This window comes from Oryctolagus cuniculus, chromosome 1 (genome assembly GCF_964237555.1).
Source record: "Oryctolagus cuniculus chromosome 1, mOryCun1.1, whole genome shotgun sequence".
Lineage (NCBI taxonomy): Eukaryota > Metazoa > Chordata > Mammalia > Lagomorpha > Leporidae > Oryctolagus > Oryctolagus cuniculus.
In genome coordinates, this window is record NC_091432.1 from 49,357,089 (window position 1) to 49,383,332 (window position 26,244).

The 26,244-nt window shown below is 50.9% G+C and overlaps 1 protein-coding gene across 7 annotated transcripts in view; it reads left to right on the forward strand.

The window, feature by feature from the left end:
• Nucleotides 1-26,244, forward strand: part of PLEKHA7 (pleckstrin homology domain containing A7) — a 221,816-nt gene that overhangs the window by 74,063 nt on the left and 121,509 nt on the right. The window contains exon 1 of one of the 7 annotated variants that reach the window (XM_051833957.2): nt 12,371-12,691. The exons of the other annotated variants lie outside the window; for them this stretch is intronic. Coding sequence (XP_051689917.2) covers nt 12,633-12,691 — 59 coding nt within the window. The 5' untranslated portion in view covers nt 12,371-12,632. Of the gene's footprint in view, nt 1-12,370; nt 12,692-26,244 lie in introns of those variants that run through there. 7 annotated transcript variants of the gene reach the window in all.

Genomic DNA, 26,244 nt, shown 5'->3' on the forward strand with positions numbered 1-26,244 from the left:
AGTTTGATGCCCAGCTCTGGGTCCTGATGCAGCTTCCTGCTACTGCCTGGGAGGCAGGAGCTGATGGCTCCTGTAGTTGGTTTCCTGCCATTCATGTGGGAGATGTGTGCATGGGGTACCTGGCTCCCTGCTTCAGCCTCAGCCTAGCCCTGGCTGTTGCAGGCATTTGGGGGAGTGAACCCAAGGATAGGAGCTCCCTTTGTCTCTCTGTCTCTTTGTCAGCCTCCCAAGTTAAAGAAAGAAAAATAACTTTGTTTAAGCTGGAAAGAAATCAGGACTAGGAAAATACAAATAAGAGAAACCAAAGGGCTTGGAAGAATATTAAGACGCATGCATTAAGGAGCTATGTAATTGCTGAGCTTCCTGGTGGCCAAAATAAGAAGGGACTGTAGTAGGTTTTCTGGATTTTACTGTTAGAGAAAAGAAACATCCTATTTATACCTAAGTGCTTTTTCAGTTTGTTTGAGTTAAATTTCTTTTTTTTTAAGATTTATTTATTTGGTCGGCGCTGCGGCTCAATAGGCTAATCTTCGCCTGCAGCGCCGGCACACCAGGTTCTAGTCCCAGTCGGAGCGCTGGATTCTGTCCTGGTTGCTCCTCTTCCTGTCCAGCTCTCTGCTGTGGCCCAGGAGTGCAGTGGAGGATGGCCCAAGTACTTGGGCCCTGCACCCGCATGGGAGACCAGGAGAGGCACCTGGCTCCTGGCTTTGGATCGGCGCGGTGCGCTGGCTGCAGCACACCAGCCACAGTGGCCATTGGGGGGTGAACCAATGGAAAAAGAAGACCTTTCTCTCTGTCTCTCTCTCTCACTGTCCACTCTGCCTGTCAAAAAAAGAGATTTATTTATTTATTTGAAAGTCAAGGTTACACAGAAAGAGGAGAGGCAGAGAGAGGTCTTCTATCCGATGGTTCACTCCCCAATTGGCTGCAATGGCCAGAGCTGCGCAGATCCGAAGCCAGGACTCAGGAGCTTCTTCTAGGTCTCACACGTGGGTGCAGGAACCCAAGAACTGGGCCATCTTCTGCTTTCCCAGGCCACAGCAGAGAGCTGGATCAGAAGTGGAGCAGCTGAGTCTTGAACTGGCGCCCATATGGGACGCCGGTGCTTCAGGCCATGGTGTTAACCCGTTGCGCCACAGCGCCGGCCCCTCGAGTTAAATTTCTTATAAAAGTCCTCTTCAACTTTCTTCTTTGGGCCATTCAGTACATGGCCATATGCTTCTCCTTTGTAGTACTGGTCATACTTTGTAGAGAGATCTTCCATCTGCTGGTTCATTCCCCTAGATGGCTGCAGCAGCCAACATTGGACCAGACTGAAGCCAGGAACCAGGCACTTCATCCAGGTCTCCAAAGTGTGTTAGAGGGGCTCAAGCAATTGGACCATCTTTCACTGCTGGGATCTGGATGGGAAGTGGAACAGCTGGGACTTGAACCGGCTCTCATATGGGGTCCTGGCACTGCAGGTGGTGGCTTTATCCACTATGCCACAACGCTGGCCCCATGTAGCTCCTTCAGAGAAAATCAAGGCTGCTCCCCAGGGTGCAAACTGTTGTCCAGAGAGCTTGACCTCCACCTGCGAGCTCGTTTTACTTTGTGCTACCCCCTGAGATTGTTAATAACACTCCAACGTATTATAGGGCACCCAATGTAGGTCCGGCGCAGTGCCAGTGGTCCTCACGGTTGAGGGAGGCCGAGGTGCAGGGGAAGGAAGTAGCTCACCAAGGTCGTGTTGCTGTGAGAGTCACAGCGTAGCCTGCTCCAGCGTGCATGCTCTTAGCTTTCTGCCTGCTGTTTCTGAGCTGAGCCTGAGCCACAAGTGTCCGTGTGAGTTATGGGTTCTTATCTCTTGGCCATTAGAGGATCTCAGCAAGGCCATTTCTGGCCCAGGCTGTTGCTGCCTTCTGACAGCTACTGCATTCCAGTCTCTCTCTCGAGTTTGGGGAAAAAGCAGGCCCACGCCAGGCTTGGCAAAGCCAGCCTCAAAGGTCCTTTTCCCTGGTCTCTGCACACAGTCCGTGTGCTGGTTGCTCTTGTCACATCGACTCCCGAAGTGCAGGTGCGTTAAAGTTGAATCTTATGTTCATAAAAGCCCCTGGAGAGAGAGAGGAGGGGAGGTACAATTCCAGTGTCTCAAGGAGTAATTGGATTTGCCCACTGATTGGGGGAAATGACAGCATGCCAGGAAGTACATTTGGTGGTGCTTTTGATTCTGAATTTGTCAGGCATGTGTTTTTAATTACCTCTTCCCTGTTGTCATTATCTTAATAGAGACCTCATTTTTTAGACTGGGGTTCAGTATTAAAGCTGATTTGGCAAGGTGGGCAAATGCAGCCCAGTGTTGCCACCTAATGTCTGCTGCACGGATTGTCAAGTTGTCAAAGCAACAAGGCAGTAAGACACATTTCAAAGCTCAACAAGGCCTGTCTCGAGCTGCCTGTTCTTCCATGAGGTTGCATGTCCTCAGGGTGAGCACCAGAAACATCTGGCATCACCGTGTGCTGTAGGAGTGCCAAGGTGTGCTTCCAGTGACTTCTGGGGATTCAAGAATGCTAGGCAAAGTTACCAATTTTTTCTTTGCATCCACTGAGGATTGGCCTCCTCAAAACATGTGCTGCCTGCACGGAGATCTGAGTAATTGCGACATTCAGGTTTATGTTAGAGCGCACCCGGAAAAAGGCACTTAGCAGGAGAGCTGTAGGGTGGTAGAGCACTGGGTTCTGTCTCTGGGCCACCCTTCTCCGTGAGGGTTTTAGCTTGCAGCAGGAATGTAGAAAAGCTGGTAAGTTTTCTGTCCGTGAAGTTCCTTGTGCTTCTGCATTTAGGATAGCCGAGAATAGCAGTAGGCTTTGACATGCGCCACCTCCCCACACCAGGAAAGATCTGACAGGTGGCAGCCTTGTTTGTGGATGGATTTAGAGTGAGTCTTATTCTGATTTCCCTGCAGTGGCCTTGACAAGCCTTATTTGGAAGATGAAGTAGCAGAGTTACCGAGCTGCATCCTGGGGTTCCTGGTTTGAGTGGGGAGAGCTATACCATCACCATCCACATGCAGAACATAAGCTTTCACCCACTTTCCCCATAAATTATTGTTTAGGCAACCAGGGGAAGAAGCATATGAAAAATGCCAGGTACTAATTATAACCAGGCTCCTGTTTTTATACACACAAATACATCAAAATTTCCAAAGTATTTTTCATATTAATTAAGGCATTTTGTCCCCTGAGCCTTCAGTTACTATGCACAATAAACAACCCTTATTGGTTATATGAATCTAAAAGTTTGCTATCCGGGGCTATGCACTGTTGATCTATCTGTATATCTCTTTATTCTGTTCCACAGTAGATTCTAGGCAGCTTGTGGGAAAGGGATAAAGCATGAATACAATCTAAAATAATCAGGGTCAGCGTGTATACATTATATTAGGAGACTGCACCTACAGAGAACAGGAACAGCCTGGTGCTATTTCTGTGCAGCCGTTTGATTGGATGAGTTGATGTAGCTTTTTTTTTTTTTTCTTAAGCTACTTGGAAGCTGCTCTCAGTTTTGGAAAGCTCTGTGTAAACATGGGCTGCTTCATGTTCCTGACATTTCAGCTGAACTTAAAAAATTTGCCTTTTTCCCCTTCCAACCTCTACCTGACCTCCAGCACACACCCGCTTCCTCCACGCCAGGGAGGTGTCCATACTGAAAGTATTTTATCACGCGAGGTTGCGGGGCGCCAGCTGGGCATTTGGGAAGCCTGGATGGGGAAGCTTATTTTGGAAACCCTTTCATTATCATGGCACTCAGGCCCTCGCCGGTGGTTCCAGGGCCTCACACTCGGATGGGCTGCCATGATAGGAGGGCCAAAAAAAGGAGTGTTGACGTGGAAGAGGGGCGAGGGAGCCTTCTTCTCGCAGGCTGGCGGGCGCCCAGGGACTTGCTTCCACAGCCCCCATCTCCAGCCTCTCCTCCAGGGCCAGCACGCTGCCTACTGTCTTCAGGAGCCCTGGGAAGTTGGAGGTCATCCTAAAAGAATGCCACTTCCATGGGCTTCTAGAAGCCAGATCTGAGCATGGCCGTGGATGCTGAGCTTGCTGGCTCACAGGTGGCCAGCGGGCAGGTGCTTTTGGCCTCCCAGCAGCTGGAAGTCAGTGGCTGGGAGAGCTGCAGGATAGTGACATGGCACTGGCTCCATCCCCTGACCTCTCGCCTCAGTGGAGGCACCACAGCTCCCTGCCTTTGTGACTTCTCCACGGGGACATCCGATGGACATGTCAAACTCATCCCTCCCTTTAGTTTGTCCTTCCCCCAGGCTTACTCAGCTTAGGGAATAACACTGGAATCCATTTAATTGCTAAACCTAAAGCCTGGACATCATCTTTATTGTGTTGCCTGTACCACCAGACATTTGCAAAGCTGAAACCTTCCCAGCTTCTCACTGCCACCATTGTGGTCCCCATCCTCTCACCTGTGTTGCACCAGTGGTCTCTCTCTCTTTTTTTTTCTTAAGATTTATTTGTTTTTATTTAAAGGCAGAGTTAGAGAAAGGAAGAGAGAGAGGCAGAGATACACACCTTCCATCTGCTGGTTCACTCCCAAATGGCCACAACAACCAGGGCTGGGCCATGCCAAAGCCAGGAGCTAGGAACTTCATCCTGGTCTCCCATGTGGGTGCAGGGGCTCAAGCACTTGGGCCATCCTCTGCTGGTATTCCAGATGCACTAGCAGTGAGCAGGATTGGAACTGGAGCAGCTGGGACTCCCATATGAGATATTGCACCGCAGGTGGAGGCTTAACCTAACACCACAATGCTAACCCCTTGAATGTGCATTTTTAACCCAGGGTTATTCTGGTTAAGATGGAAGAATGGAGATCATACATGTGTTCCAGCTAATTAGGTGTTTTCTGGTTGGGATTTGTTCTTTTTTTTTTTTTAAGATTTATTTATTTATTTGAGAGGCAGAGTTATAGACAGAGGGAAAGACAGACAGAAAGGTCTTCCATGCACTGTTTCTCTTCCCATATGGCTGCAATGGCTGAAGCCTGGAGCTTCTTCCAGGTCTCCCACATGGGTGCAGGGGCCCAAGCACTTGGACCATCTTCCACTGCTTTCCCGGGCCATTAGCAGAGGGCTGGATCAGAAGAGGAGCAGCCAGGACATGAAGTGGTGCCCATATGCGATGCTGGCACTGTAGGCAGGAGCTTAACCCGGCTTCTGTTCTTTGATTTTTTTTTAATGCATGCATCTGTTTATTTGATTACTGTTCATTTATTAATACTCTTACATGAATGGCTTTTGGCCTCCAACTATGGAGCACGTGGACTTTTTCCCCCCCTCAACGATCCTTGGGCCCTGAGTCCCAGGCCCGCCTTGTTCTCCTTGGGCAGTGTGTGCAGTGTTTCACTTCACATGAGCCAGAGTACTTCACTGCTGGTCCTGTGCTGTTGTCTGGCTGTGTGAGGGCTGGGGGAGTCTGGTGGGCCTATGAACAGAAACAGCTCCGTGATAATCAAGATCCCAGCCCTTCATGCTCATGCTTTCCTGCCCTTTGTTCACACTCTTGAAAAAAGGCCCCGTGTTTAAAGACACAATAACAGTAAAATCAGCTTGATTAGACCCTGGGTGAATTTAAAATGTAACCTGATGATGGCAGCTCTATCTGGCTTGGAAGTTGTGCATTCTATTTTGAGCACAGGATGTGAGTATTTGCAATGCCTGGTAGGGAATTAAATGGTTATTGAATTAACGTGGCCAAATAATACAAGCATCCTTCATCTTTAGATCCTGCCCTGGTGGTTCTGCCTACAGTGTTTTGAGAAGCCTGGGGCCCCAGCTTGGAGTTTAATCCTTCTGCCTTATGTCTTTGATTTAGGAGTCCATGAGTTATGAACAAGAGAGAGTCAACACAACTGTCTTTCCTATCTTTGCTCACTCCTTTGGTCTGTGAACCCTCTAGGTCTATTTTTTTTTTTTAAAGATTTATTTATTTGAAAGGCTGAGTTACAGAGAGATAAAGAGATCATCGTCTATCCTTTGGTTCACTCCCCAAATGGCTTCAATGGCCTGGGCTGAACTAGGCTGAAACCAGGAACCTGAAACTCCATTCAGGTCTCCCACATGGATGGTAGGGGCCCACAGACTTGGGGCATCTTCTGCTGCTTTCCCAGGCACCTTAGCAGGGAGCTGGATGCGAAGTGGAGCAGCCGAGACACCAACTGGTGGTCATGTGGGATGCCTGGCTAGCAGGCAGTGGCTTAACTGGGCACCACAATGCTACCTACCTTGTAAGTTCTTGAAAAGCTCAAAGTATAAGACATATTGTTTAATAGCCTTGTGCTAAACACCTACAACTAATCAGCTCCTTTCTCCCCACAAAAGTCATAGCATATACTTTCATTAAGTGATAATAACCTGGGCCTGGTTTTGTACCATAGTGGGTAAAGCTGCTGCCTGCATCGCCAGCATCTCATATGGGCAATGGTTTGAGTCCCGGCTGTTCGTTTCCGATCCAGCTCCCTGCTTATGGCCTGGGAAAAGCAGCAAAGACCCACATAGGAGACCTGGAAGCAGCTCCTGACTTTGGCCTGGCCCAGTGTTGGCCACTGCAGGCATCTGGGGAGTGAACCAGTGGATGGAAGATCCTCTCACCCCCCACCCAATAACTTGGACTTTCAAATAAATAAATATTTTGAGAGGTAGAGTTATATATAGAGAGAGGTCTTCTATCTGCTGGTTCACTCCCCAAATGGCCAGAACTCAGCCGATCTGAAGCCACATGTGGGTGCAGGGGCCCAAGCACTTGGACTATCTTCCAATGCTTTCCCTGGCCATCAGTAGGGAGCTGGATTGGAAGAAGAGCAGCCAGGACACAAACCGGTACCCATATGGGATGCCGGCACCCGCAGGTGGAGGCTTAACCTATGCCACAGCACTGGCCCCAAATAAATAAATCTTTTAAAAAATATAGTAAAGCCATACACTGGGGTGATGCTGTTCCCTTTAATCAAGTGCTTTTCCATCAACCTCCCTAAAAGGAAAGTGAGACCTTTATTAGACTACCATGGGGAAGCTGAGGCACAGGTCAGCCAGCCAGTTGTTGGCTGAGTCCCACCTAATTATGACTCACCTGTATTCAGTTAGTCCTTGCCTGTGTGCATGGTGGCACCGCTGTGCTGGGAAAGGCAGGGTGAACTTTTTTTTTTTTTTTGGATAGGCAGAGTAGACAGTGAGGGAGAGAGACAGAGAGAAAGGTCTTCCTTTTTGGATGTTGGTTCACCCTCCAATGGCCGCCGCAGCCAGCGCGCTGCGGCCGGTGCACTGCGCTGATCCGATGGCAGGAGCCAGGTACTTCTCCTGGTCTCCCATGGGGTGCAGGGCCCAAGCACTTGGGCCATCCTCCACTACACTCCTGGGCCACAGCAGAGAGCTGGCCTGGAAGAGGGGCAACTGGGACAGAATCTGGTGCCTCGACTGGGACTAGAACCCGGTGTGCCGGCGCTGCAAGGTGGAGGATTAGCCTAGTGAGCCACGGTGCTGGAGGGTGAACATTTTTTGGTCCTGTTCTTAATGTGTTGTCCGCTGCCTAAGAACCCAGACTATTTGGTAGAGAGTTTGGGGGAGTTCTGGACAGAGCTATTAGCTAATGGTCATGGCTGCTTCGTTTTTGGAACCTTTAAGCTTCTGAGCATATTGTAAGCACAGCCCAGGAGGTAAATGTAAAAATAATTTTCTTGCCAGTTTTTCCTGCGTGGTATCCTAGCGACAGCATACTGACTGTCCTTGGGTGTTGGGGCACCAACTAGGGCAGTATCAGAGCTTGCAGAGGGAGGGATATGAAGAGCCAGGCAGAGGGCACCCCTTTTAAAGTCAAGGTCTAGTTTCCTTTCATCAGCTTATCTTTTGGAAAGTTTTTGGCCCAGTTATTATTTAACTCATTGTTTTCTTTGAAAATCAGAGTGGAGGCTGGTGGTGTGGTGCAGTGGGTTAAGCCACTGCCTGTAGAGCTGGTATCCCATAAGAGTACTGGTCTGAGTCCTGTCTACTCCATTTCCCAGCCCACTCCCTGCTAATGCACCTAGGAAATCAGTGAAGGATGGCCTGAGTGCTTGGGCCTCTGCCACCCACATGGGAGACCTAGAAGAAGCTCCTAACTCCTGGTTTCATCCTGGCCTGGCCTTGGTCATTGTGGCCATCTGGGGAGTGAACTGGTGGATGGATACCAGTTTTATCTATTTTAAAAAAAGATACCTTCTGCTGGTTCACTCCTCAAGTGTCCATAATAGCTGAGGCTGGGCCAGGTTGAAGCCAGGAGCCAGGAACTCCATCCAGGTCTCCCATTTGGGTGGCAGGGACCCAAGTACCTGGCCCATCGCCTGCTGCATCCCAGCTACATTAGCAGGAAGCTGAAGCTGGATTGGAGGAGTGGAGTAGTAGCAGGGGCTCAAATCAGACATTTGGATATGGGATGGGGTCTTCCCTAGCAGTGGCTTAACCTGCCACACCGCGACACCCACCCCTTAGCCCAGTTAATTTAAAGCAGCATTTTATGTTCTGACTTCCAGAGTAAAATATGTTTATTGTCAGTTTGGAAAGTAGTCCCAAGGGAGTAAGTAAAAATCAACTATAATTTCAACATTGTTTGCATATTGGAAAATATATTTCTCATAGATACTCTTATTAAACTTTCACCCAGAGATTAGGTTCTGAAGTCAGAATATAAGGTAAAAACAACTTAGAAGGTTGAACATATCTTTAACCACCATGGACAGTAATTCTTATGCAGGCTTAGGTTTGAAAATGATTGAGCTAGACCCAAGGAAAAAACAACTGAAAAATTTATGTGAAGTTAAAGGGTCTGAGGGCAAAACCATTTTACCTTTACGATTACTGTGAAATCCCTGATGGTAGTGGTTGGTGATGGAGAAATGAAGTGTGTTCCTGCTTGCCTGTAAGGTTTATTTCACTCTGTTTTAATATGAAGGTTCTATAACTTTAATATGGGCTAATAGATTTACTTGTTGTGAGGCTGATGTGCTGTAATGGTAACACACCTAGCTTCAGGGAGCAGGTCCTGAGTCAGCCAGTAAGAAAAATGAACACCATGCAGCTGCATAGATGGTACCTGCCAGTATCTCCTCCCAGCTGCCAGACCCCCCACCCGATACACACAAGCACACCACACACATACACCACACACCACATACCACACACACACCCCACATATACCACATACACCACACACATATATATCCCCATCCCCCACCCCCACATATCCCCACACCACACTCCCTACACCACACATACATACACCATGTACACACCACACACCCATACCCCACACACAGATACATCCCACACATACCACATATAGACACCACACACATGTACACAAATATACCCCCCACACCACATATACCACATACACACCCACGCACATACCACACCCACACACACCACGTAACACCATATACCCCCCATATATCACACATACACATACCCCTACACACATACACCCCCCACCCTCCCACCACACACACCTACACCACACACACACACACCCTTCACACCACACATACACTACATACATCATATACATATACCACACATACCTCCACACCACACATATATACCCCACACACATACCACATATACCACACACCCCCACACATATACCATACACACACACCACATACCACACAAACAACACATATACCCCACACACCCCCTCCTACACATACCCCTCACCCCACACACATACACCATACCCCCACACACCACATATACCACACACACCCGACACAGATACATACACCCATACATACCACACACCTAACACACAACACACACACACATACTCCCCCCACACTCCCCATACACACACACACACACACACACACCCCATATACACACACACAGAGTAAAGATGATTGTAACCTCCTGTTTATCTTCATTGGGTACATATCACTTAAAAAGTTTCATTGTAAGGATGTACCACAGTTTATTAACCAAGGTACTGTTGTATATTTAGGTCATTTCCAATTATTTGTTGATACAAAAGTGGTGAAATGAACACCCTTGTGGATAAGTCCTTGTGCCCCTCCACAGTTATGTCTTGTGGGCAAATTCTTAGATGTGGAATTGGTAGTTTGGAAGACAGGAATGTTTTTAAGGCTTTTAACTCATATTGCCACATTGTCCCCAGGAACATTATGCTTCCTTCAAGTGTCTATTTCCTTGCAGTACTGGAAATTATCATTCAGAAGTGTCTTCTACAGCATGCCTGTTTTTGATGACCCAGGACTTCTGCCAGTTTATCCTTGGAAGAACTGAAGAAAGGAGGCAGGAGGTGATAAATGCTGGGGCCGGGTTATATGGGAGGTCAGGACAGATAATAGAAGGGTGAACTTGGAGGCCTTTTCTGTACTCCAACCTCCAACTATCTTCAACAGACATCTAAAGGCAGCATATGGCTTAATACTTAAAAGTCATATGCTGTTTTAAAAAGCATATTTAATATTATAATTTTTGATTTAAAAAATAATTTGGTGTCTTGTCGTCATAGAAGCTGCAGAATGCGAATGACATTTGTGTGTTTATCCAAAAGGGGGTATGGGCTTAAAAAAAGTATATGGAGAAATACTGTCCTAATCTCACCCTTCATTTTCTTTATTTTTGCTTTTTTGAAAGGCAGAGAGATCAACCTCTCCTCTACTCCTTCATTCTCCAAAAATCTGCACCAGCCAGGGCTGGGCCAGGCCAAAGCTGGGAGCTGGCACCAAAATCTAGGTCCCCAGCATGGGTGGTGGAAACCCAGCCATTTGACCCATCACCTGCTGCCTCCAAGAGTGTGCATTGGAAGGAAGCTGGGATTGGGAGCTGAGCTGGGACTTAAACCCAGGCAGTCCATCATGGGCTACAGGCATCCCAAATGGCGTCTTAAGTGCCCCACCAAGTGCCTGTCCTGCACCCCTCACTGTAGACAAGGACAGTGGAACCAGGGGTCAGGATTTCTGTAGGGCCACACAGCAAGCACACTGATGATGGAGAAGGAGCTGGAAGGAAGCTTTCGGGTCTATGATCAGTGCTCTTTCAGCCAGGTGGGGCAGGCAGAGCTGCCAGCGCTGCTTTGGTCAGCTAGCCCTACTGTCCTGCACAGCCCGAGAGCCCCCTGTGCCCCTCCTGCACAGAGAGAGAAGGAGAGACAGAGAAAGAGAGAGGTCTTTCATCCGCTGGTTCACTCCCCAATTGGCCGCAACAGCCGGAGCTGTGCCGATCCAAAGCCAGGAGCCAGGAGCTTCCTCCACAGGTCTCCCACGTGGGTGCAGGGGCCCAAGGACTTGGGCCATCTTCTACTGCTTCCCCAGGCCACAGCAGAGAGCTGGATCGGAAGTGGAGCAGCCAGGTCTCGAACCAGCACCCATATGGGATGCCAGCACTTCAGGCCAGGGCATTAACCCGCTGTGCCACAGCGCCAGCCCCCAGTGACTTGCTTCTGCTTTGTCATCCCCACCTGTGAATGGGAGAGGGCTCACACCTTAGTAACACCCTGCCCAAACTCTCCTGCTTCCTGGAAGACTTCTCTCCATGCCCCAGCCACTCAAGTGCCACTTCCTCAGGGGCACCTTTCCTGACTGCCAAGAGAGGTTAGGGCTCCCCTGAGCATTCTTAGAGCACCTCCTCCCTTTAATGCCCTTGTCCCCGCTGTGATTACTTTGTTCTGTATTTAATATTGCGCCCTGATGGGATCTGTATGGGCTCTGAGTGCAGAAACTTTTTACCATCTCTCTGTTGCTGGCACACACTGAGCCTTAATAAGTGTTTGAATATGTGCATGGATGCTAATGAATGAGTGAGAAGCCTGTGGGGGCTGCTGGGTGGTGCTGCTTCTGATTGCCTGCAGGGTCAAGGGGAGCTGTCCCCTATTGCCAAGGGCGTGGAGGGAAGAGAGAGAGCAAGAACGGACACAGCAGAGAGGCCCCAGGCTAGAGCCAAGCCAGAGGGTATGGTCTGCTTCGCAGGGTGCCAGAGAACGCCCCCCCCCCCGGGGGGGGGGGAGCTGGGGTCCAGAACCACAACCCGCCCGGCATACCTCCCTGGCTGCAGCGCTGCAGTTTAGGGGAGGGGTTGTTCAGGGAGCCTCCTTGAATCATACTGGGGAAGGGAATCCAAGGTCAGGGCTCTTGGAGGGCTGCTTGGCAAGAAGAGGACAGCGACCCTCGGGTCACCTACGGCCGGGGCGTCACAGTCGATGGGTAATTGCGGCAGTGGCTGTCAGGGCTGCCGGTGGCTGGCCGCGCGCCAGAGCAGCGCCGCCGAGAGGCCGCAGGTCCTGCCGGCTCCGCGGGTTTCCCTCCCCCTCCTCCGTCTTCAGCCGCCCCGGGCTCGCAGCATCCTCTGCAAGGAAAGGGATGTGCCGCTTTTGGACGCGCAGTCCCGGCCCCGCGGTGGCAGCACCTGGGGCGCGCCCGGGGCGGCTGGGGTCCGCCGTCTGGCGCCTCGCCGCGTGCTGTGGTCGGCGCTGATGTCAAGTGGGTGTGGGCTCTTCGGGAAGGCCAGGCGAGGACGAGGAGGAGCGTGCACTGAGGCCCCGGTGCGCTCAGTTGCCCGGCGCCGCTGACCGGTGGCCCGCCGGGGCCCACGGCGTGGGCGCATGGAGCCGCGGCGGTGTCCGCTCCGGGACGTGTGCCCCGCCGCCCGCGGGGCCTGCAGGTGTGTGTGCGCGCGCGCGGGAACTTTAGGGGGCGCGGGCGTGCGGGGAGCTGGCTAGTGCCCGGCCGGCCATCAGCGTGGGAGCTGCCGCTCGCCGGCGGAGTTTCAGCTAGAGGATTCCCCGAGCCGGTGTCCGGCTTTGGGTCACTCCTCGGGAAGGGCGCCCAGGGAGCTGCCTTGCTGTGGTTAAGAACCCGGTTTCCAAGTGCAGCCTGCATACGCGGTAACAGGATTATCTCTCTGCAGACCGAGGGGCTTCCCGACCCTGTTGTTATTGGGGGGACGCGCAGCATTGGTGGGGACAGCAGCCGGCCAGCGGTGGAGGGGGCTGGGGGCCGGTGGTGGGCACCTGATTCTCCTGGCGCCCCAGGGCGCCTGCCTCTCCTCCTCCTCCCCGAGCCTCTCCACCCACGCTAGCCGGGAGCCGGCTGAGGAGGAGGTAAGGGGCCAGCCTTGCGCCGTGACAGCTCTGGTTTCAGACACACCTTCCCGGAGGAATGCAGAGGCTTTGTTCCAGGCGTTGGTCCCAGCTGCCCGGAGCCCTGGAGCCGGCAGGCATGGGGCCGGGGCTAGGGTGCCATTACTCATCTTTTACGGCCATGCCAGGAGCTGCTGGGTAGGCAAGTTAATTATTAATGTGTGTAGGCTGGCAAGAGGGGATCTGGAAATGAGACTAGTGGGTTGTAGCCCCCTCCCACCCAGCCACCCACCCACTGCCTTTCTTTTTGACTTTGGTAGTCAAGGTTTGAGCCCAGGTGTTTGGTTCTGTCTTCTGGAAGGATGCAGGCACTCCCCCCTGGGACCAGCCCCCTGCTGGAGGGATTCCTCCTCCCTGCCACTGGGACAGCAGGAAGGGAGGTCCCTCGGTTTACCTGGGCGCCAGCCTGTGCCTTTCTTCCCTTGCCTTCCCAGTCCAGCTTCACTCCCATCCCTTGCCGCTAGGCAGCCTCCTGTTTAGGCTTCCAGACCAGGGGTAGGAGAGTCAAGTTTCTGAGCAGACAATCTGAAGTGTTCTGAGAAAGGCTGTCCCAGCCCAGCTGGAGGCCTGATAACCGGCTCACAATTCCACAGGTGCCCTGGGCTGTGTTTTCAGTCCCTAGGAGTGCAGGAGAGTGGGGTAAGGTGAAGTCACCTAACCTGTCTCTCCCAGGGCCCTCCAGGTCCAGGTAGGGATGCAGAGGGGGAAGGGGAGCCGCTCCCTCCGGCAGTTTCAGTCTCCCTCCCCCTGACAGGGAGAGGGTGGATTCTAGGGCTGGTAGGCACACAGGTGACTGTGTGTGTGCTGGGGTATTTCTGGATGGGGAGCTCAGTGCGTCCAGGAGAGCTGTGGATGAGGCTGACTGGAGAATCCGCTGATCCAGCTTTCCTGGGAGCCCAAGCCTTGGAGACTTGGGAATCAGTATCTCTGTGGACTTAGGCTGGAGTACACCTTCCTGCAGACAGGGAGAGTGTGATGAGAAGGAGGCTGCGCTCATCTTGGAAGCTGACACTCTGCAGAAGTGAAGAGGGGGCCGGGCTCAACAAAGGGAGGGAGGGCTGGCTGGGCCATGGGGGGCGGGGCTGGGGGTATGGGCTGTGTGTCTCATCAGAGAGATTCTGCAGATGAGCTGTTGTGCTTCCCCACTTTCTGTCTCTGCCCCCTCCACACAGTTTTCTGTTGGCTTCATCAGTGGTGACTTGGTTTGCTGGGTTCACCTGCATCCCCACTCTGGTCTCCATGGGCTGGGCTGCCCCGATGGCCACCCAGACACACACAGTCCTGTCTCATCCAGGGAGGAGATGAGGGCAGGAGGGCTTGGCTTCAGAGCGGCTGTGGGCCCTGAAGCCTTGGCTTGTTGGGGAATCCACGCTGCCTGTCCTAACACCTGTGTTGGTGGTATGTGTTCAGTGGCACCCTCCCCCAGCACTCAGGGCACTTGCTTTCAGAGTGTCACTGTCTCCACCCAGAGCTGCCGGCCCTCTGTGCTGAGGGTTTGGAGATGGCCCTGACTGGGGACAAGTGTTTTCTGTGATGGGCGGACTGCCCACACTTGCCACCTAATGTCTGCTCACCTTTGCGCCTACTGCTGGCTGTGGTTGAATAGGCATTGGTGATGGCCAGCCACTGCCTGGAGAAGCGACCCAAGGTGACTGTGTAGGGAGTAGATGAGTCGTAGTGTCCCCAGGGGCACTGTAAATTAAGAGAGAGCGCATCAGGGATTTTGGGAAAAGTGAGGCAGCTATCATAGAAGTGGTGAGGTTGTGAGGAGCGCCTGGGGGTCAGGGTCAATATGGGTTGCAGGGCTGGTCTGGAGATGTGTGTCTGGGGCTTCACATCTGTGCAGGCTGTGGTTAGCAGAGGCGTCTGTCCCAGGACCTGACTCCCCCACACCTGGGATAAGGAGGGGTCTGTCTCTGCAGCAGCTTCTCCCTTTCTCAAGGCGCTGGGCTGATGGTGGTCATTATTGAGTTCTCCAGCAGCAGCTGTGACTGGAACCTTTTCCTGGGGTGGGAGGCAGCAGAAATCACTCAGGCTAAGAGAGCGGTGGAATCCGGCAAGATGAGGAGGGGACAGAGAATGGAGACCCTGGCAGCCTTTGCAGCATTGGTTTGCAAAAGCATGAAGTTGCCCACTGAGGTTTGCACTGTCTCTGGTGAAGGGAAGAGAGGTCAGTATACCAGGCCTGTGCCCTGTGGGTAGCTAGGAATGAGGGAGAGAGGAAGGGGTTAATTGAGGCAGCTCCTGTGTGGCTGTCTCCAGGGACATGGATTCAAACTCAGTTTCTGCTACTTATCAGCCTTGTGTCCTTGAGCCCGAGTCTGTTCCTTTGCCTGTTAATTAGGGATAAGGATTCCCCCTCCTCCTGGGATAATTGTGAGGATTACATGAAATGTTTGCGAAGGATTTAACACAGTGCTCCCTAATTGATAGTTGTTATATTTTTTTATTAATTAAAGCAGCCAGGGGATCTCAGATCATCAGCTGAGAGAGCTCTTAGTAGAAAATGTCAGAAATGTCATTTTGTGCTGCTACCGTAAGCCATATCCAGGCTCCAAGGGTCGGATGTGACCGCTGTCCTGGAAGGGTGTCATCTGACTTTTACATCAAACCTGGTTCTGGCTTCTAACTGTTCAGAGAGGCCTTGGAGACCTGAGCTGGAAAGGTAGCCGGCTGGGGTGTAGCCAGGGCTAGGGAATGCTCAGCCTAGGAGTGTGGATCCCTGCCACTGTCAGCTGTGTGACTACACGTGCTTTTATCTCCCTGAGCCAGTGTCCTGGGAGAACAGCAAGACCTGCCTCACACAGTTGTCCTCATGATCAAAGGGGATAATGTATGCAAAACTGTACTGCGCCATTATGTGTTCCTGATAGCTTCCCATGTACCAGACGCGGTCCCAAGTGCTTTGCTGTGTTATTCCGCTGAATTCTTACCATGGTTTATGATGCAGTTAAGTATTTCCCACATGGAGTTGTGGTTTTTATTTTGGGGGGAGCTGACCCTCTGTGGCCATATTGTGTCCCTGAAGACTTGTGTCTGCAAGAGGAGGAGTTAAGCAGAGTTGCTGCAAGGATGCTTGTGCCCTGTCTGTCTGCCTCAGACCCAGCCTAGCGTCCCAGGCCAGCTCTGGATCCGAGCTGACACATGAGGAGAGGAGGTTCTTCCTGGTCCGTCTGTCCTCTTGGAACCCCCTGTGGCCCCACAGCCTTTGGCTTTGTGGAGCTCAGGGGCACGCCACCGTCTTGGCTGTGCACTTTGTCACTTGCGTGGAACTGTAACCCTCTTGCAGTCACCCTCAGAGGTGCCTGTGAAGACAGAGCTTGCTAGTCTGATTGGACTTTAGGCAGGGGAAATGTTTGGTCTAGAAGCTACCAAAAGGCTCAGAATTTTCAAGGTCCCATCTGTCTTTCTCCTGCTTCCAGTGAGCTGTTTTGCCTCCTCCTCTCTGCTCCGAGTGATCTGCCAGTGAGCACGGAGGACTGAAGTTTCCAATGTGTTAGAAAAAACATTCAAAAAGGAGGAAAGAAAAAAAACTCCTCTGAAAATAAGGGCTCACGGCTGGTGGAGTTTCAAACATAAGTGGTGCTCATTAGCAGAGTTACCGTCACGGCCCCAAATTTATTCTCATTACTTTTGGAGGTGTTTATAAGAAAGAAAGAAAAAAAAAAGCTGCAGCATTGCAGGTTACTCTCTGTTTACAATGTTTGTGAAGGAGGGACACAAATAAAGGTCTGGTGTGGAACAAAAAGTGAAGAGAAACTGGCGGGGCTGCAGGTGCGCTCAGGAGGTTCCAGAGCTCTGGCAGAGAAGAGCTTTCCATGGCTCAGACCTGGGCTGCGACTCCTGAGGTCGCCTGGCCAGGTCGTCCAGGCAGGTGTTGTCGGTCCTGTCCTTTTACTGGGAAATGGAGTGACAGCTGAGTCAGGTAGTCAGATATCATTTTGCCAATTGTGTATACACTGCAGGAAATTTAGAGCATTACAAAGGAAAAAGAAGAGGGGATTGGGGACCAAATGTCAAAGGCAACCACTGTTTACATTTCAGTGGGTTTCCTAAGACTATATATAAATATATATATATAATATATCTTTTTTTAAAGTATTTACTTATATGAAGGGCAAGTGGAAAAGAATCATCTGCTGGTTCACTCCTCAAATGGCCACAACAACTGGTGCTGGGCCAGGCCAAAGCCAGGAGCCAGAAAAACTTCAACTAGGGTCTCCCATGTGGGTGCAGGGGCCCAAGTATTTGGGCCATCTTCCACTGCTTCACTGGGTGCATCAGCAGGGATCTGGATTGGAAGTGGAGCAGCCAGGACTTGAACACACACTCCTGTATGAGATGCCAGCTTTGCAATCAACAGCTCAACCCTCTTTGCCACAACACCGGCCTCTAAAGACTTTTCTCCTTTCAAGGAAGTAGAGACATTTGTTTATGTCAGGGGAGATTCGCTTGTTATTTATACATCTCTGAGCATATCAAGTTTCGGGTCTTGCAGCAGGCACTCTTTCTATAAGCTTTGTGTCTCTGCAAATTCAGGTCAAGGTTTTTATTTTATGTGAAATACTGTGCTAGAGACTTTGGAGAAAGATGAGTGATGGTGAAGTGAGAGAGGGAGATGTGTGTTCAGTGGATCAGGTGCAGGCGGAGTAGTGATAGTGCAAGCCCTGCTCCAGGTGCTTTATCCATGTTACTCATGCTTAATCTCCCATCAGCCTTGTGGGAGAGGTATTGCCCACTTTATAATTGTAGGGACTAACAGGTTAAATGGCTTGCCTAAGGTGATAAAATTAATAAGCCACTCAAGCTGAGATCCAAATCCAGATTGTCTCATTACAGAATTCAGGGCCGTCTCTTTGGAAAATCTGCCGACACAACAATCCCATAAAAGGCAAGCACGAAGTCGGGCTCTGAGATGAAGAAAGCTATGGCGCCCGGCTCTCCGTCACTCCCTCCCTTATCCTCTCTCTCTGGTGTTAAGATAAATGATTCTAATTATATCGAGTGGGATTCGCTGTCTTTTTGAAAAGTTCCCTCCTTGGATTCTTTCACTTAGTTGGGTCATTTGATGATAAATCTCTCTATCAGGACTGGAAGGAAACAGATTATCTTCTTTATTTTCTTACTGGGATGAGCAAGAGGAAGAAGTGACCTGGGCATACAGAATAATTTTCAGTTGAGCCAGGACCAAAACTCAGCTTTTTAGCTTATTTTTTTTAAACCAGAATTTCTGTATCAACGTGTTTTGTGTTACTAAAATGAGATACCTGAGACTGGGTAACTTTATAAAGAAAGGAGGTTTGTTTTGATTCTGGGGTCTGGAGTCCCAGGTAACGGCACTTACCTAATGATGCCTTCTTGCTGGTAGTCTTGAAGCAGTGGCAGGAAGCAGGGACAGGTGGTATGTGTGTCTTTATCCTCTGGTCTTTCTCTTATGAAGGTATTGCAGAAAATTCCTGGAAAATTGAATTAAAAGATAAGCTTATTGTTGGTATAAAAAAAATTGAAATTGATATCTTGTTTTTATTAATAGTGGACATTTTAATGAGCTTTTGAAGGCCCCTTATAGAAAGCCACCAGGATTCAATCATGGGGGCTCCACCGTGATGACCCCCCACTAACCCTCATTCCCCCCCTCAACTCTAAGTACCATAGTCGGATTCCGTGTCCACTTTCTTACAACTTCACGATGAGGGTTATATTTCCATGCATGAACCTTTGGGGACCCTCAAACCAGGTGCAAATTATAGCAGCTTCCCAAGGTATAAAGTGATACAGGATAATAAAGGTGAATATTTTTAATTTTTAATAATTTTATGCTTGAGTATATACATTGTCTCAGGTGTGTTTGGAGAAAAACGTGGCTAGAACAGCAGAACAGCTTGGCAGCTGTTATTGCTCAGGATGTGTCTGGAGTCTGTTTGGTCTATTTAATGGAAATACAGGCTGGGCAGGTCATGGCAGCAGTGACAGAGGCAGTGTGTGGCCAGAGTTGGTTCACAACAGGAAAACAGTGCATTTATACCAGTCTGCACCCTCTCCAAGTGAGCTCGCCTGCCCAGCTAGCTTCATTGTCTCAGGGACAAGAAGAAAGGTCAGAATAGTGACCTCATTTTGTATATATGAAGATACCTCAAAAATGTTTTGGAAAAATCGAATTAAAAGATGAATTTATTTTAGTGCAAAAATTTGACATCTGTGCACACTTTTTCATAATACATTTTCCATGAACTTTTTGAAGACCCCACAAAATATGTATGTATTTCAATATTTTTGCACCAAAGTAACCACATGTTTTAGCTCCATTCTGTATGAACTCTTTGAAGTACCCACATATTCAGAAAGTTCCAAGAGGTCAGTTAACAAACCCAGGGTCACAGAGGATAGGTTGGAGAGGCAGGGTTCACAAGCCCAGCCTGGGCTCCTTCTCTTGCCCCCATTCCACAAGGTGAGTGTGCCTGGACCCAGCCTGTAGTCCAACCCCCCTATTACAGTCTTGTTCAGGTACCAGGCTCAAGTGGAAATGAGTGTGGTTGGGTTGCTAGGTTGCCAGCAGAGCCCGCTAACTTAAAGCTTGATTTTAGAATTTCAAAGACTGTGTGGTATTTATCCAGTGTGACTCATGCTGTTAAGTGAGAGAACCCGTCCTGCTGCCTGTGGCTTCTGTTCACGTTGCGATGACGCTGGGTGACTTGGGAGCTCCAGGAAGACTGTGCCTCTCAGTCTCTCTGAAAGGCAATTTCTGGGTGGTTTTTGAGATTGACTCATCTATTCATACTTTCAGAGTTGAGAATCAACTAGAAGGTATTTGTCTAGAGCCGAGGTATGGAGGTGAAGGTGTGGCTGCTTCCAGGTGAGCTGGAGAGACTTGGAACTGCTCTACAGAGGAAGACTGACTTTCAGAGCCCTGCCTTGGGAGATCTTGGCTGGAACATGGAGTCTAGGTTTGGGTCCCTCAGAGGTGCCACTGAAGGTCAGGTTGGTGTTAAGGGATGGAGTGGGACAGGGAGAGCCTTTTTGGCAAAGGAGAGAGCATGTTCAAAGTCATCTCAGTAAGAGCTGAAAACTGGGTGGAGGCTACTGGCCATGCCATGCAAGGGAGAGAGCCAGTTCCATCTATGCTGGTGCAGGCCCAATTTATGTTTTATTTAAAAATTACTTATTTTTTATTTAAAAAAAATGATATATATTTGAAGGTACAGAAAGGGAAATTTCTATCTGTTGGTTCATTTCCTAAATGCCTACAGCAACTGAAGCTGGGCCAGGCTGAAGCCAGGAGCCCAGAATTCAATCTAGGTTTCCTTCAGGGTGATAGGGACCCAAGTACTTGAGCTATCACCTGCTGGGGGCGCATTAGCTGGCAAAGGAATCAGAATCGGAGCAGGCTGCTCTCATGCAGCTGTCCTAAGCAGTGTCTTAAGCTCTGTACCAAATGCTCACCCTGAAGGCCCTGTTTGAAACTGAAGCCCTCAGGGCGGGTGTAAGCTAGGTGGAGAATTCCTGCCACTGCCACTGCCCCTGGGCGGTTGTGTGACAGCGGAGCCAGCAGTGTTCCAGGCCCTGCCCTGGCTCTTGTGTGTTGATCGTCCCACTTGTTCCTCACCACACTGCCTGAGGTAGGCGTGGGCCTACCTTCTGCCAATATTTCAGTCTCATTTCCCTCACTCATGATAGGAGGAAAATGAGACTGAAATATCGAGTACTGGGGCTGAGATCACAGTGCAGACCTCAGAGTCGGCGTTAGGATGCTGCTCTGTGGTAGAAGACTCACTGGTCCAGAGACCAGGGCACCTGCGATCTGGTCCCAGGTTTGCTTGTTATGACACATAGCACAAGCCAGCCTCACTCTCTACCTCTGCCTGCAGCATCAGGGCCTGCCAGGTGCAGAGAGGCTGTGAGCATGAGCGAGAGCCCGAGCACACCCTCTTCTCACCAGCCTCGAACCTCCAGAGTGACCTTCCGAGGAAACTTCACCTCTCCGTCCAAGGTCGGCCTTAGGGTCCAGGAGGCAGGTGGGGAGTTTGGCCCCAGGGGGGCCTTGAGGGGTCCATGTGGAGCTGTTTTGCATCCATGGGTTGTGGTGGAGATAGGACACAAGCATCCTTGAGTAGCCCATCTGGGTGAACTGAGACTGGCGGTGTGGTCCCCACAGCCTTCTCTGTAAGGACACGTGTGTTGGAGGTGACTGAGGGCAAGCCCCTTCCTGACCCGAGGGTAGGTGGCCGGTGCTGCCACGTAGTCTCCGTGTGATTTGAAGCGAGTGCACCTGGGTTCTGCAGCTACAGGTTCTTCGTGTATACACCACGGCTGCTGGGTTCTACTTCGCAGTCTGTGAGCGCGACCTGCCCAGTTCCTGGCCCACAGTGGGCACTCAGCATGGAGGGGCCCCTGTTTCCCGGAGTCCGTCCCATCATAGATCCCAGTTCTTTGCAGGCTCCCGCGTCTCTCCCTTGCCTTTAAGACTGGCAGAGGCGCGGTGTGATCGGATGTGAAGGAGGCTCTGGCCCACGGTGTGACTGAACGCCAAGACCCTGGGCTTGGAGCAGGAGGTGGTGATAAGTGGTTTTCAGGTGGCTGCGGTGGGTGTGCTGGGCCATCTTGGAAGCGAGAGTGCGTTGGTCTTGCCAAGTATGAGATTGAGTGTCACCGTTTCGCTTTCTGGGAATAATGGCTGTGCAGATGAAGTAGATTCATGGCGCTGGGGTACGTCAGAGAACAGACTGCTCTTTTTTTCCTGTTAAATGTCTATGTTTTCTGATTATTCAGGTAATGTGCTTATTTTAGAATATTCAGAAAATGCCAAAAAAGAAGGAAAAACATTTATATCTACACCTAGAGATGCTTATTGCTAACATTTTAACATAGTTCCCTCCATTCTTTTTTGGAAAGGATCATGATTTTTTATTCAAAATGACAGTTTCCTGTGCCTTATTCACATACTGTATCACGTGGCTGCTCAGATCACAGCACAGCCCTTACAACACTGTTATGTGCTACCGTAATTGTCCATGGTGTCTGTGAGCTATAGTTTTCTTCATTACTCCCTGTTTAGTAGTTAGGCATTCAGATTGCTTCCGCTTGCCTCCTAAAATGCATGAAAATATTCAACTATGGTTTTATTCCTGGAACTGGAATACCTACATCAAAGAATAAGCACATTAAAAAGTGCACACCAGGACAGGCTCGGTGGTGCAGTGCATTAAGCAGCCACTTGGGCTACCCACGTCCCATGCGGGAGTGCCTGGTTTGAGTCCTGACTACCCTGTATTTCTGATCCCGCTTCCTGCTCCTGTGCCTGGGAGGCAGCAGATGATGGCCCATGTTCCTGCCACCCCCGTAGGAGACCCACATGGAGTTCTCGGCTCCTGGCTTCATTCTGGCCTCGCCCTGGCTGTTGTGAACTAGTGGGTGGAAAACCTCTGCCTCCCCGTCCCCCTCTCTGTCACTCTGTCTTACAAATGAATAAATATTTGAAAAGTGCACATTAATGGGCTTTTCTACTTAGCTGATGATAAGGAGCCAAAAAGTGGCAGTGGTCTTGGGGAGCCACGGGCCAGCCTGAGGCCCCTGCTTCTGCTCATCATGCACACAGCCCGCCTCCTCGCTGCTCGCTCGCTTCCTGGCGTACAGTACAATCAGCCTCTTGTGGCTCCCCGGTGAAATTTAAGTAATGGGTCAGCCTTTCCAGCGCTTCCCTAGCCGTCAGGAAGTTCGTCTGTGAATCTAACCTAAATCTCACCTGCTGCATTTTAAATCCGCATCTGCTGCTGGCTCCTCTCAGTGGAGTGGGGCGGAGCAGAGCTGTGCACTGGCTGCAGGTGGCCCTGCTCAACCCTCGCCACCAGCCTTATGTTGCCCTGGAGGAAACTTGAGGGTCTCTGGCTCCTGCTGTCGCGACTGGGAGGGCGGTCCCTGCATCAAGTTGCTGCCGATAACGCCAGGTAGGGTTTCTGAATCCTGGAGTGCCCATGCCATGGAGCCCGGCATTCCGGCCTCTCCCGTGCCCTCTGCAGACCTCGTGGGGCGATTAGCATTCAGAGCGTGCTCTCCTGTTGACACTGCAGGTCTATCGGATTCATTCTCTGGGGGGAGGAACGTGGCTGGAGCGGGGATAAATTGTGCTTCAGTGCCAGGTGCCTTGGCCGAGTGGTCTGAGTGAAGGGCACGGCCAGGGAGGGAGGGCCGGTTGAGTGCATTCTGGTACTGGGAAAGGCAGCTGTCAGGGAGGGGGGTGGGGGAGGGGGAGGATCCCCCCCTGGGCCTCCCCCCCCCCCCCGGGCCTCCCCCCCTTGGCCTTCCTCCCTCGGCCTCAGGCAGCAGCCAGACCTTCTACCCACACAGCCTTAGCCGTCTTTCTCAGCCAGGTCCTTTCTTGGGTGCTGACAGCTTTGTTTCAGGGTGGTGAGATGTTAATTTAGAAGGGAAATGAATAGAGCTGCGACTCCATGGGCCCCGTGCGTCCCTAGGCATTTTAGAGCTGGCTGGCAGGATGGAGCAAGTCACACAGGAAAGACTGGGAATTGAGGCCTTGCTGCACCTGTGGGAGTATCCGGCCCCGGGGGTGGAGCCCAAGCCTTCCTGGGACTCAGCCCGGCCTGGCTGACCTCCCCGCCGTGTCACCAGGGGCTCCCACCTACAGCTAACTGCTTGGTGCTCTCAGTGTGGCCTCTTGGGGAGGCACTGTGTTGGCAACATTGCTGCTCCTTCCTTTAGTGCCTAGCACAGGGTAGTCCTTGAGTGCACTGAACCAGCATTTAAGAGGGAAAAGCCAGTGGTTTTATGCACTCAGTAAAGAAGGCAGTTCTGTGCTCTTCAGCTGGCATTTGAATGATCCATGTCAGGTTGTTATCCATCCTTTGAAGGGAAGCCTGTCTTGCCTCCCTTTATTGTTATCCCCTGTTCTCCTTGCTGCTGAGTGCCCCCAGTAACTTTGAGCGTCCTGGGTTGGCGTCGGATCCCAGGGTCCCTACTGCAAGGCTGTAGTCCGGAGAATGCCATCCCTGGCTGCACAGTAGAAGCCCTTGGGGAGCTTTGAAAAAATACATTGATGCCAAGGACCTGGTGCCTGCGATCCTGATTTATTTGGTTTGGACTGGGGCTCTGACATCATTTTAAAGACGTTTATGGGTGGCGCTAACTTTCAGTGGTTCTCCCAGAATCCAGAGTAAGATGTGTCTGCCGTATCTGATCAGCACTTCCCCTTGTGTTAGAAGCCTGTGATGGCTGCTGCAGGAGCTGGCTCCACTTCCTTCTGGGAGGCGGCAAAGGTGAGGTGGCGAGGGAGAGCCTTCCTCGTGTCAGGGCCTTTCGAGAGTGGCCTCAGCTCAAGGCACAGCCCCGTAGCCCCTGCACCTGTACCTTGTACCCCTTCCGTTACCAGGGTGTGGTCCGGCATTGTCACTCTACCTGGTCATTAGGCAGATGACGTGGACAGGATGAGGATGCTTTAGTTAAGATGCAAGATAAAAAGGAAGACGCAGGAAGTTAGTCTGTTTGTATCTGGTTCATCAGCTGGAGCCTGGATTTTTTTTCTCAAACTTTCGCAGCTGGGTGGAAGAGCTGGGAACAGGGCTGTGAGCAAATGGCGGAAAGTGCCTTTTCATTTGCGCCTAGAGGTCAGACAGGTCAAAGTTCAACCTTGCGTGGCTCTGTCACCCCTTAGCTGGGACCCCTGAGGCACGCTGCTGCCAGTTTCCTCATCTGTGCTGTGGACACACTTTCCCAGAGGACCTGATAAGGGACAAGTTACTACCAGGAGCGAATGAGTGCCTGTGCCATGTGTTTGGGTTTCCATGGGTGTTCCTTTTCATGATTCAAGAATGGCTCTGCTCTTGTTGGCTAATGCACCTGACTTGGCGTCCTAAGTTCCACCTGCTGGAACACAACCTCTTTGAGGGTGTTTGTGGGTGGTGCTTGGTTCCATGAGTGGCCTCTCAGGTGAAGGGGCTGCTTTTGTGGTCACACCTGCTCCCTTCTATCTCGTGTCTGGGCCGAGAAGTTCCATCTCCCTTGAGAGAGCTTGCCTCTAAGTTAACACCTGGGGTGCTGATGGTGTTACTCTCTACATTTATAGATCATGTTTACACAAAGCTGTGAGAGTGAATGGCTGTTTTTCAAAAAATTTTAAAAAATTTATTTATTTATTTGAAAGGCAGAGTTACAGAGAGGCAGAGGTTGGGAGAGCTTCCATCTGCTGGTTCATTCCTCAAATGGTTGCAACACCTGGGGCTGGGCTGAGCTGGAGCCAGGAGCTTCTTCTAAGTCTCCCAAGTGGGTGCAGAGACCCAAGTACTTGGGCCATCTTCCATTGCTTTCCCAGGCACATTAGCAGGGAGCTGAATCAGAGGTGAAGCAGCTAGGACATGAACGGGTGCCTAGATAGGATGCTGGCATCGCAGGCGGCAGCTTTACCAACTATGGCACAATGGTGGCCCCCTCCCCCTTTATTTTTTTGCTTCTTAGCTTTCCATTTAAAACTGAAATTTGTCAACCACCTGTAACAGGTTCTCAGAGGCAGAAGTTAAACCTAGAAGTTTGCCTTTTAGTCAGAATCCCAGGTCTCATCAGGTACAGAAATGTTCGAGGATCAGTCTGTTCATGAACGCCAGCACCTCCTAGCCACTTGTTCCACAGTAGAGAAATGGGACCCAGAGCAGTTACAGGCTTGCACAGGGTCACACAGTGAGGTGGAGCTGGGGCTAAGCCAGGAAGAACTTGGATCCAATTCCGGAAAGTTACCCTACCCCCCATTTGTGTGGAACTTAGCTGTTGTGCTAAGGTGGGGAGTAACATTGTGGATGTTGAATCAGATTCTTCTTTCCTGTTGAGGGCAGGGACAGAGGTGCCATTCTGTGTCTCATAGCATGTGTAGCAGCCTCCCTCACTTCTGTCCCCTGGATGCCGATAGTACCCCTCAGTTGTGACATCAGAGATGTCTCCAGGCATCGCCAAATGTGCTGGGCAAGGGTGGGGAGCAAGACGACCTGGTGGAGACTCCCTGCTTTGGTGGGAGAAGCCGAATTATTTCAGGGATGCTCCCTCCTGGCATCCTACATTTGTTTTTATATTTGGGGAC